We start from the raw sequence: 12,183 nt of genomic DNA on the forward strand, positions 1-12,183 counted from the left end.
CCCAGCGCTTAGAACAGTGCTTTGCACATAGTAAGCGCTTAATAAATGCCATTATTATTATTATTGTTATCTGGCGGCGGCAGGGCGGGAGAGACCGGAGAGCGGCGGCGCCGGAGGTTGGCTCAGTGGAAAGAGCCCGGGCTTTGGAGTCCGAGGTCGTGGGTTCGAATCCCGGCTCCGCCACTTGTCAGCTGGGTGACTCCGGGCAAGTCACTTCACTTCTCTGGGCCTCCGTTCCCTCATCTGTGAAATGGGGATTAAGACTGGGAGCCTTACGTGGGACAACCTGATCACCTTGTAACCTCCCCAGCACTTAGAACAGTGCTTTGCACATAGTAAGCGCTTAATAAATGCCATTATTATTATTATTATTGTTATCTGGCGGCGGCGGGGCGGGAGAGACCGGAGAGCGGCGGCGCCGGAGGTTGGCTCAGTGGAAAGAGCCCGGGCTTTGGAGTCCGAGGTCGTGGGTTCAAATCCCGGCTCCGCCACTTGTCAGCTGGGTGACTCCGGGCAAGTCACTTCACTTCTCTGGGCCTCCGTTCCCTCATCTGTGAAATGGTGATTAAGACTGGGAGCCTTCCGTGGGACAACCTGATCACCTTGTAGCCTCCCCAGCGCTTAGAACAGTGCTTTGCACATAGTAAGCGCTTAATAAATGCCATTATTATTATTATTGTTATCTGGCGGCGGCAGGGCGGGAGAGACCGGAGAGCGGCGGCGCCGGAGGTTGGCTCAGTGGAAAGAGCCCGGGCTTTGGAGTCCGAGGTCGTGGGTTCGAATCCCGGCTCCGCCACTTGTCAGCTGGGTGACTTTGGGCAAGTCGCTTCACTTCTCTGGGCCTTTGTTCCCTCATCTGTGAAATGGGGATTAAGACTGGGAGCCTTCCGTGGGACAACCTGATCACCTTGTAACCTCCCCAGCGCTTAGAACAGTGCTTTGCACATAGTAAGCGCTTAATAAATGCCATTATTATTATTATTGTTATCTGGCGGCGGCAGGGCGGGAGAGACCGGAGAGCGGCGGCGCCGGAGGTTGGCTCAGTGGAAAGAGCCCGGGCTTTGGAGTCAGAGGTCGTGGGTTCAAATCCCGGCTCCGCCGCTTGTCAGCTGGGTGACTCCGGGCAAGTCACTTCACTTCTCTGGGCCTCCGTTCCCTCATCTGGGAAATGGGGATTAAGACTGGGAGCCTTCCGTGGGACAACCTGATCACCTTGTAGCCTCCCCAGCGCTTAGAACAGTGCTTTGCACATAGTAAGCGCTTAATAAATGCCATTATTATTATTATTGTTATCTGGCGGCGGCGGGGCGGGAGAGACCGGAGAGCGGCGGCGCCGGAGGTTGGCTCAGTGGAAAGAGCCCGGGCTTTGGAGTCAGAGGTCGTGGGTTCAAATCCCGGCTCCGCCACTTGTCGGCTGGGTGACTTTGGGCAAGTCACTTCACTTCTCTGGGCCTCCGTTCCCTCATCTGTGAAATGGGGATTAAGACTGGGAGCCTTACGTGGGACAACCTGATCACCTTGTAACCTCCCCAGCGCTTAGAACAGTGCTTTGCACATAGTAAGCGCTTAATAAATGCCATTATTATTATTATTGTTATCTGGCGGCGGCGGGGCGGGAGAGACCGGAGAGCGGCGGCGCCGGAGGTTGGCTCAGTGGAAAGAGCCCGGGCTTTGGAGTCAGAGGTCGTGGGTTCAAATCCCGGCTCCGCCACTTGTCAGCTGGGTGACTCCGGGCAAGTCACTTCACTTCTCTGGGCCTCCGTTCCCTCATCTGTGAAATGGGGATTAAGACTGGGAGCCTTACGTGGGACAACCTGATCACCTTGTAACCTCCCCAGCGCTTAGAACAGTGCTTTGCACATAGTAAGCGCTTAATAAATGCCATTATTATTATTATTGTTATCTGGCGGCGGCGGGGCGGGAGAGACCGGAGAGCGGCGGCGCCGGAGGTTGGCTCAGTGGAAAGAGCCCGGGCTTTGGAGTCAGAGGTCGTGGGTTCAAATCCCGGCTCCGCCACTTGTCAGCTGGGTGACTTTGGGCAAGTCACTTCACTTCTCTGGGCCTCAGTTACCTCACCTGTAAAATGGGGATTAAGCCCCCAGTGGGACAACCTGATCACCTTGTAACCTCCCCAGCGCTTAGAACAGTGCTTTGCACATAGTAAGCGCTTAACAAATGCCATCATTATTATTATTATTATAGTAAGCACTTAATAAATGCCATTATTATTATTATTATTATTATTATTATCTGGCGGCGGCGGGGCGGGAGAGACGAATCGGGCCCGGAGAGCGGCGGCGCCGGAGGTTTGACGCCGCCGCGGTGTGTGTGTTTTAGACTGTGAGCCCACTGTTGGGTAGGGACTGTCTCTCTATGTTGCCAATTTGTACTTCCCAAGCGCTTAGTACAGTGCTCTGCACATAGTAAGCGCTCAGTAAATACAATCGATGATGATGATGTGTGTTGTCTGCTTCTTTCAGAGACTTCATGCCGAAGAACGTCGGCATCGACCCAAGCCCCTTTACCGTGCGCAAACCCGAAGAAACGGGAAAGTCGGTCCTGGGGTAAGGCTCTTCTTCCATTTCCGAAGAGAGGTTTCATCCCGGAAATCCCCGGAAAAGCGCCGAGCCGTAGTTTCAACCGGAAAACGCCGCTGTAGGGGAGGAGGGTGATGAGGATTGTGGTGTCGGTTAAGCGCCGACTCGGTGCCGAGCGGTAGTTTCAGCCTGAAAGTGCCGCTGTAGAGGATGGTAATAATTGTGGTGTCGGTTAAGCGCCGACTCGGTGCTGGACACTGTGCTAATAATAATAATAATAATAATAATGGCATTTATTAAGCGCTTACTATGTGCAAAGCACTGTTCTAAGCGCTGGGGAGTTTACAAGGTGATCAGGTTGTCCCACGTGGGGCTCACAGTCTTAATCCCCATTTGACAGATGAGGGAACTGAGGCCCAGAGAAGTTAAGTGACTTGCCCAGAGTCACACAGCTGACAATTGGCGGAGCCGGGGTTTGAACCCATGACCTCTGACTCCAAAGCCCGGGCTCTTTTCCAGTGAGCCACGCTGCTTCTCAAGAGTTAATAATAATAATGATAATAATAATAATAATAATGATGGCATTTGTTGAGTGCTTACTATGTGCAGAACACACTGTTCTAAGCAGTAAGCGCTCAGTAAATACGATTGATTGGGGCGGTTATAAGGTGATCAAGTTGTCCCCCGTGGGGCTCCCAGTCTTCATCCCCATTTTACAGATGAGAGAACTGAGGCCCAGAGTCTCTATATGTTGCCATCTTGTCCTTCCCAAGCGCTTAGTACAGTGCTCTGCACACAGTAAGCGCTCAATAAATGCGATCGAATGAATGAATGAAGTGACTTGCCCAAGGCCACACAGCAGACTTGTGGGGGAGTCGGGATTCGAACCCATGACCTCTGACTCCAGAGTCCGGGCTCTTTCCACTGAGCCACGCTGGGCTGGATGCAACTGTTGACGTAAGCCGTGAAATAGAGTCAAGTCATGTATTGTGAGGGTAAGGAACCAGATCGGCTGGTGCTATTTATTGAGCGCTTACTGTGTGCGGAGCATTGGGCAGGTTAGGGCGCTTACCTTCTTCCTGGGTAATTTAAAAAGTAGGGTTCACTGAAGTTCTTAAAATGGGTAAGGCTTTTAATAATAATAATAATAATGGTGGCATTTATTAAGCGCTCACTATGTGCAAAGCACTGTTCTAAGTGCTGGGGGTGGATAAAAGGTGATCAGGTTGTCCCGCGTGGGTCTTCATCCCCATTTTACAGATGAGGGAACTGAGGCCCAGAGAAGTGAAGTGACTTGCCCAAAGGCCGACAAGTGGCGGGGGCCGGGATTCGAACCCATGACCTCGGGCTGCCAAGCCCGGGCTCTTTCCACGGAGCCACGCTGCTCCTCTAAGATCAACCGATGGTATTTATTGAGCGCTTACTGTTTGCGGAGCATTGGGCAGGTCCTAGCACTTACCTTCCTCTTCCCCCTAGGGTTTACTGAAGTTCTTAAAATGGGTAAGCCTTTTAATAATAATAATAATAATAATAATAATGGCATTTATTAAGCGCTTACTATGTGCAAAGCACTGTTCCAAGCGCTGGGGAGGTTACAAGGCGATCAGGTGGTCCCACGGGGGGCTCCCGGTCTTAATCCCAGTTTACAGATGAGGGAACTGAGGCCCAGAGAAGTTAAGAGACTTCATTCATTCAATCGTATTTATTGAGCGCTCACTGTGTGCCGAGCACTGGACTAAGCGCTTGGGAAGGACAAGTTGGCAACATCTAGAGACGGTCCCTCCCCGACAGCGGGCTCACAGTCTAGAAGGGGGAGACGGACAACGAAACAAAACATATTAACAAAATACAATAAATATTAATAGCCCACTGTTTGTACGTATTTATTACTCTATTTATCTTGTACATATTTATTCTATTTTATTCTGCTAATATGTTTTGTTTTGTTCTCTGTCTCCCCCTTCTAGACTGTGAGCCCGCTGTCGGGTAGGGACCGTCTCTAGATGTTGCCGACTTGAACTTCCCCAGCGCTTAGTACAGTGCTCTGCACACAGTAAGCGCTCAATAAATACGATGGAATGAATGAATGTTGGGTAGGGACTGTATATGTTGCAAACTTGTGCTTCCCAAGCGCTTAGTCCAGTGCTCTGCACACAGTAAGCGCTCAATAAGTACGAATGAATGAATGTTGGCTATGGACCGTCTCCATATGTTGCCAACTTGTGCTTCCCAAGCGCTTAGTACAGTGCTCTGCGGACAGTAAGCGCTCAATAAATACGATTGTATGAATGAATGTTGGCTATGGACCGTCTCTATATGTTGCCAACTTGTGCTTCCCAAGCGCTTAGTCCAGTGCTCTGCACACAGTAAGCGCTCAATAAATACGATTGAATGAATGAATGAATACGTACAAATAAATAGAGTAATAGAAAGTCGCACAGCTGACAGCTGAGAAGCAGCGTGGCTCAGTGGAAAGAGTCAGGTCACGGGTTCAAATCCCGGCTCCGCCACTCGTCAGCCGGGTGACTTTGGGCGAGTCGCTTCGCTTCTCCGGGCCTCAGTGACCTCATCCGGAAAACGGGGATGAAGACTGGAAGCCCCCCGCGGGATGACCTCATCATCCTGTAGCCTTCCCAGCGCTCCGAACAGTGCTTTGCACATAGTAAGCGCTTAATAAATGCCATCATTATTATTAGTAGTAGCAGCAGTACGGTGCTCTGCACACGGTAACGCTCGATAGATACGATGGACGGAATGAACGTATCTCCTCCTTGCCAACTTGTCCTTCCCAAGTGCTTAGTCCAGTGCTCTGCACGCAGTAAGCGCTCAATAAATACGACTGATTGATTCAAGTGAGTTGGAATCCGTCCCCGTGGATTTTATAAACTGTACTTTTTTTTGCTAGAAACAAAAGCAGTCGGGAGGAGGCGGTTCTTCAGCGCAAAACAGCGGCCAGCGCCCCTCCGCCCCCGAGCGAGGAGGCCGCCTCCAGCAGCTCCGAGGATGACTCCGGGACGGACCGGGAGGACGAGGGCTCCGTTTCCCAGCGCTCGACGCCCGTGAAGCTGTCGGAGGCGGGCGATCATGCCAAAATGCTGGAGGTGAAGGAAGGAGAAGCAGCACGGCCGCGCGGAAACGGGACCCGAGTTCCAATCCCGGCTCGGCCGGGTCGCTTAACTTCCCTGTTTGTGGCCGGCGTGAGCCCGCTGTTGGGTAGGGACCGTCTCTATAAGTCGCCAACTCGGCCTTCCCAAGCGCTTAGTGCAGTGCTCTGCATCATCATCGTCATCATCAATCGTATTTATTGAGCGCTTACTATGTGCAGAGCCCTGGACTAAGCGCTTGGGAAGTACAAATTGGCAACATATAGAGACAGTCCCTACCCAACAGTGGGCTCACAGTCTAAGAGGGGGAGACAGAGAACAAAACCAAACATACTACCAAAATAAAATAAATAGAATAGATATGTACAAATAAAATAAAAAAATAAATAGAGTAAAAAAATATGTACAAACATATATCCATATAGACAGGTGCTGTGGGGAAGGGAAGGAGGTAAGATGGGGGGGGGGGGGTGGAGAGGGGGACGAGGGGGAGAGGAAGGAAGGGGCTCAGTCTGGGAAGGCCTCCTGGAGGAGGTGAGCTCTCAGTAAGCGCTCAGTAAATACCACTGAATGAATGAATGAATGAAAAGGAGGAGTCCAAGGTAGTCGTGGAGACTTAGGATGAAGGCCAGCTCCTTGAGGGTGAGATACACGTGTTCACGGAAAATCCCCTTTTTGATTAGTTCACCGATTGGCGCTTAGGACACTGCTTTGCACGTAGGAGGCGCTTAATAAACGCCGTTATTACTATTATGATTTTAAGCTATAAAGCAGTAGGGTACGAGGATGGACGGGGCCGTGAATCGCGTACGGGAATGGTGTGGAGATTTGGTAATAATGATAATAATAATGGCGGTGGCGTTTGTTAAGCGCTTACTATAGTAATGATAATAATAATGGTGGCATTTGTTAAGCGCTTACTGTGTGCAAAGCAATTTAGTAATAATAATGATAGCATTTATTAAGCGCTTACTGTTCTCAGCGCTGGGGAGGTGGCAAGGCGATCAGGTGGTCCCACGGGGGCGGGGGGGCCCAGTCTTCGTCCCCATTTTCCAGATGAGGGAACTGAGGCCCAGAGAAGCGAAGCGACCCGCCCAAAGTCACCCAGCTGACAAGTGGCGGAACCGGGATTTGAACCCATGGCCACTGACTCCAAAGCCCGGGCCACGCTGCTTCTTGACTTCCCCTCCATATTTCTCCGATTCTCCTTTTTCTTTTCCCAACCCCTTCTGAGCTCCCTTTCCTTCTTCTGTCTCCCTCTCTTCCTTCCTCTCCCTATCATTTTTCCCTCCAACCCCCACGGAGATCCTGAGCCCCGTCGCCTGCCGAGTCGGCATCCTCGAATCCGGGATCCCGTTTAGAACGTAATGGACGCAAATCTGCCCGCTGTCGGGTAGGGACCGTCTCTATGAGTTGCCGACTTGTCCTTCCCAAGCGCTTAGTCCAGTGCTCTGCACACAGTAAGCGCTCAATAAATACGATTGAATGAATGAATGAAATGGTCCACCATTGCCCCCCACTCGTTGACTTTCGGATTTGCTGATTTTCGTGGCCCTCGGTCGGAAAACCGTGATAAAATAAGATCGGAACCGCTTTGGCGGGAAGACCCGAGTCGGTTTTTGTCTCCGTTTTCGTTTCGTTCGGTGTCGTTTGGGTCTTTGTCTTTGGAAAGGCGCCGGATAGCTGTGGGTCTGAAGGAGACCGTCTGTTCTCTTATAATAATAATAATAATAATAATGGCATTTATCAAGCACTTACTACATGCAAAGCCCTGTTCTAAGCGCTGGGGAGGTGCCAAGGTGATCAGGTTGTCCCCCGTGGGGCTCACAGTCTTAATCCCCATTTTCCAGATGCGGTCACTGAGCCACAGAGGAGTGAAGGGACTTGCCCACGGTCGCACAGCTGACAGCTAGTGGAGCCGGGATTCGAACCCACGACCTCCGACTCCAGAGCCCGGGCTCATTCCACTGAGCCAGGCCGCTTCTCTTTTATCCCCTCTTGCAGAACGTCGCTCAGCCCGTGAAGGACGTGTACGGGATTAATCTCTCCGATGTTCCGTCAGAGGACGACCGCTCCGTTTACGCAAGGTAAAACGGCCATCGGCGATAAAGAAATCGTCTCGGCGGTCGATTGACGGCCGTCGGCGATAAATAAATCGTCTTGGCGATCGATTGACGGCCGTCGGCGATAAATAAATCGTCCCGGCGATCGATTGAAATCCGGTCCAATTGCCCGAAAAATACCAGCTCACTGCCAAGCTCCAAGTTACTGTATTTGAAACCCATCCTAAATGCGGACTAACTTTCCACCTGCAAACCAAAGCCAGGAGGATAATATATATAGAGAGAGAGAGACAGTCCATAGCCAACATTTATTCATATATTCATATATAGGAGGATAATATAATATAATATATGAAACACCTCGTTGGTATCGGGTATTAATATGGAATAACTGGCGGTTAACTGCTATTTGTTTTATAAATGATGTGTATAAATCTATAATTCTATCTATTTGGACGCTCTTGGTGCCCGTCCACTTGTTTTTTGTTGTCTTTCTCCTCCTTCTTAGCCCGTTGTTGGGTAGAGACGGTCTCTCTCTGTTGCCGAATTATATTTTCTGAGCGCTCTGCCCACCGTAAGCGCTCGATAAATACGACTGAAGGAACGAATGACCTGTTGTAAAAGATTCCCTTGCGCGCCGTTATCAGAAACAGCGCAGGGAAGAAAAAGCCTGGCTCCTGCCTAGCCGTCATCCTAGAATGGGGCTGATTATTCAGTTGCCGTCAGGCATCCCTGAAAATAACTCTTTTTGGTGGTATTTATGGAGCACGTACCGGGTGCCGTGCTCTGTGCTAAGCGCTGGTGTAAATACGCGCTGTGGACGTTGGAAACAGTCCACGCCTCTTACGGTGAAGGGGATGTTGCCATCTTGTACTCCCCAAGGGCTTAGTACAGTGCTCTGCACACAGTAAGCGCCCAATAAATACAACTGAAGGAACGAAGACTGCGAGCCCCACGTTGGAGCCGTCTTCCCGCTGAAAATAAAAATGGAATAAAAATGAAAATAAAAAATAAAAAAATAAAAATGTCTTCCTCCGTCCCAGTACACCTCGCTGTGAGATCCGGTTGGAAACAGTCCACGCCTCTTACGGTGAAGGGGATGTTGCCAACTTGCACTCCCCAAGGGCTTAGTACAGTGCTCTGCACGCAGTAAGCGCCCAATAAATACGGCTGAATGAACGAAGACCGCGAGCCCCACGTTCGAGCCGTCTTCCCGCTGAAAATAAAAATGGAATAAAAATGAAAATAAAAAATAAAAAAATAAAAATGTCTTCCTCCGTCCCAGTACACCTCGCTGTGAGATCCGGTTGGAAACAGTCCACGCCTCTTACGGTGAAGGGGATGTTGCCAACTTGCACTCCCCAAGGGCTTAGTACAGTGCTCTGCACGCAGTAAGCGCCCAATAAATACGGCTGAATGAACGAAGACCGCGAGCCCCACGTTCGAGCCGTCTTCCCGCTGAAAATAAAAATGGAATAAAAATGAAAATAAAAAATAAAAAATAAAAAAATAAAAATGTCTTCCTCCATCCCAGTACACCTCGCTGTGAGATCCGGACCCATCTTTCCGGTGAGCCCGGCGGGATGGCGCGGACCATTTCCCGCCGCCGCCTTCCCGACGGGCGCCAACCGAAGAGAAAACGCCGCGGGTTCTCTCACCGCCGATTTTATTTTTCTAGACTGTGAGCCCACTGTGGGGTAGGGACCGTCTCTACATGTTGCCAACAGGTACTTCCCAAGCTCTGCACACAGTAAGCGCTCAATAAATACGATGGAAGGATTGAATTTTTCTCTACTGTCGTTTGTAGGTTTGTTCAGCTGGGACAGAGGAAGCAGAAGCAAGACAGAAGCAACCAACTTTTGAAGTCCTCGGACGGGGTTATAAAGCTGTGAGTAGCGGCTCCGACGACCGGAGTGGCGATGATCAGCCAGTCTTTAGTAATTTAACTTGTGTCTACTCCAGTCCCTCGAACGGTGCTCTCGGGAAACAGTAGTCAATCAATCAATCAATCAATCAATCAATCGTATTTATTGAGCACTTACTGTGTGCAGAGCACTGTACTGAGCGCATGGGAAGTACAAGTTGGCGACATATAGAGACGGTCCCTACCCAATAGTGGGCTAAAAGTCTAAAAGTCGTCGTATTTTTAAATGGTATTTACGATTAATAATAATAATAAGAGACTGTGAGCCCACTGTCGGGTAGGGCCCGTCTCTCGATGTTGCCAACTTGGACTTCCCAAGCGCTTAGTACAGTGCTCTGCACACGGTAAGCGCTCAATAAAGACGGTTGAATGAATGGATGAATGATGATGATGATGATGACGGCATCTGTGAAGCGCTTACTATGCGCCAAGCACTGTTCTAAGCGGTAATCGGGTTGTCCCACGTTGGGGGCTCACAGTCTTCATCCCCGTTTTACAGATGGGGGAAGCGAGGCCCAGCGAAGTGAAGTGGCCTGCCCAAGGCCACACAAGTGGCAGAGTCAGGATTGGAACCCGTGTCCTCCGACTCCCGAGCCCGGGCTCTTTCCACCGAGCCACGCTGCTTTTTTTACTGTACTAAGCACTGGGGTGGAAACGAGCTAATCAGTCCATGTTCCACGGTGCGGGGGCTCACGGTCTCAATCCCCATTGTACAGATGGGGCCACTGAGGCACGGAGAAGTGAAGCGACTCGCCCGAGGTGGCCCCGCCGACAAATGGCAGAGGCAGGATTAGAACCCAGGTCCTCCTGGCTCCTGGGCCCGTGTTTTAGCAACCCCGCCCTGCTGCTTCTTGGGATTTATGGAGTTATTGGACGCCTACCGTGCGCGGAACACTGTAGTAAGCGCCTAGGAGAGTAAAATGTGACTGAATTGGTAGACGCGCTCCCTGCCATGAAGGGAGCTTACAGTCTAGAGGGGGAGACGGACATTAAAATAAATTTCAGGTTCGTACCTAAGTGTCGAGGGGCTGAGGTTGAGTTCGGAAGCAGCGTGGCTCAGCGGAAAGAGTCCGGGCTCGGGAGTCACAGGTCACGAGTTCAAATCCCGGCTCCGCCAACTGTCAGCTGGGTGACTTGGGGCGAGTCGCTTCACGTTTCTGGGCCTCAGTCCCCTCATCCGGAAAATGGGGATGAAGACTGGGAGCCCCCCGGGGGGCCACCTGATCACCCTGTCACCTCCCCAGCACTTAGAACAGTGCTTGGCACATAGTAAGCGCTTAATAAATGCCATCGTTATTATTATTATTGTTAAATTTACGTTTCCTATAGTAGGCTTTTCAAAAATCCACTAGTGAATTTTCACTGTTTTCTGAGTGTCTTGATCTCTTTGGAACTTACATTTACATTAGTTCGATAGCACTGGTAACCTCCTTGTAAGCCTAGTCATTTTGGTGTTTTCTTTTCTTTCCTTTCTTTTCCTTTCCTTTCCTTTCCTTTCCTTTCCTTTCCTTTCCTTTCCTTTCCTTTCCTTTCCTTTCCTTTCCTTTCCTTTCCTTTCCTTTCCTTTCCTTTCCTTTCCTTTCCTTTCCTTTCCTTTCCTTTCCTTTCCTTTCCTTTCCTTTCCTTTCCTTTCCTTTCCTTTCCTTTCCTTTCCTTTCCTTTCCTTTCCTTTCCTTTCCTTTCCTTTCCTTTCCTTTCCTTTCCTTTCTTTCCTTTCCTTTCCTTTCCTTTCCTTTCCTTCCTTCCTACTTTCCTTTCCTTTCCTTTCCTTTCCTTTCCTTTCCTTTCCTTTCCTTTCCTTTCCTTTCCTTTCCTTCTTTCCTTTCCTTTCCTTCTTTCCTTTCCTTTCCTTTCTTTCCTTTCTTTCCTTTCCTTTCCTTTCCTTTCCATCTCTCTCTCTTTCTTCTCTTTTCTCTTCTCTTCTTTTCTTTTGTTTTCTTTTGTTTTCTTTTCTTTTCTTTTCTTTTCTTTTCTTTTCTTTTCTTTTCTTTTCTTTTCTTTTCTTTTTTCTTTTCTTTTCTTTTCCTTTCCTTTCTTTTCTTTTCCTTTCTGTCTTTCTTTCTTTCTTTTCTTTCTCCACCAACACAAAAGGGAGAGAGAGTAGGGGAAATTAGGGCTTAGGGAGGCCTCTTGGAGGAGATGTGATTTCAGTTAAGACCTTTAAGAAATGTGCCTTTCTAATGTTGCCATTTTTTCCCCAAAATGACAGGGAAATGATTTTAACTCATTCATTCATTCAATCAATCGTATTTATTGAGCACTTACACCTGTGTGCAGAGCACTGTACTAAGTGCTTGGGAAGTCCAAGTTGGCAACATCTAGAGACAGTCCCTACCCAACAGCGGGCTCACGGTCTAGAAGGGGGGAAACAGACAACAAAACAAAACATGTAGACAGGGGTCAAATAATAATGGTTTTTGTTCATTCATTCATTCAGTCGTATTTATTGAGTGCTTACACCTGTGTGCAGAGCACTGGACTAAGCACTTGTGAAGTCCAAGTTGGCAACATCTAGAGACGGTCCCTACCCGACTTCGGGCTCACAGTCTAGAAGG

General features: G+C 49.5%; 1 protein-coding gene across 2 annotated transcripts in view; it reads left to right on the plus strand.

Annotated features, from left to right (window-relative positions):
- Positions 1-12,183, plus strand: part of FIG4 (FIG4 phosphoinositide 5-phosphatase) — an 84,100-nt gene that overhangs the window by 60,655 nt on the left and 11,262 nt on the right. For both annotated transcript variants that reach the window (XM_038761065.1, XM_038761066.1), the window contains 4 exons: positions 2,481-2,564; positions 5,443-5,638; positions 7,646-7,728; positions 9,512-9,592. In XM_038761065.1, the coding sequence (XP_038616993.1) occupies positions 2,481-2,564; positions 5,443-5,638; positions 7,646-7,728; positions 9,512-9,592 (444 nt within the window). The remainder of the gene's footprint in view (positions 1-2,480; positions 2,565-5,442; positions 5,639-7,645; positions 7,729-9,511; positions 9,593-12,183) is intronic.

This window comes from Tachyglossus aculeatus, chromosome 19, assembly GCF_015852505.1.
Source record: "Tachyglossus aculeatus isolate mTacAcu1 chromosome 19, mTacAcu1.pri, whole genome shotgun sequence".
Taxonomy (NCBI): domain Eukaryota; kingdom Metazoa; phylum Chordata; class Mammalia; order Monotremata; family Tachyglossidae; genus Tachyglossus; species Tachyglossus aculeatus.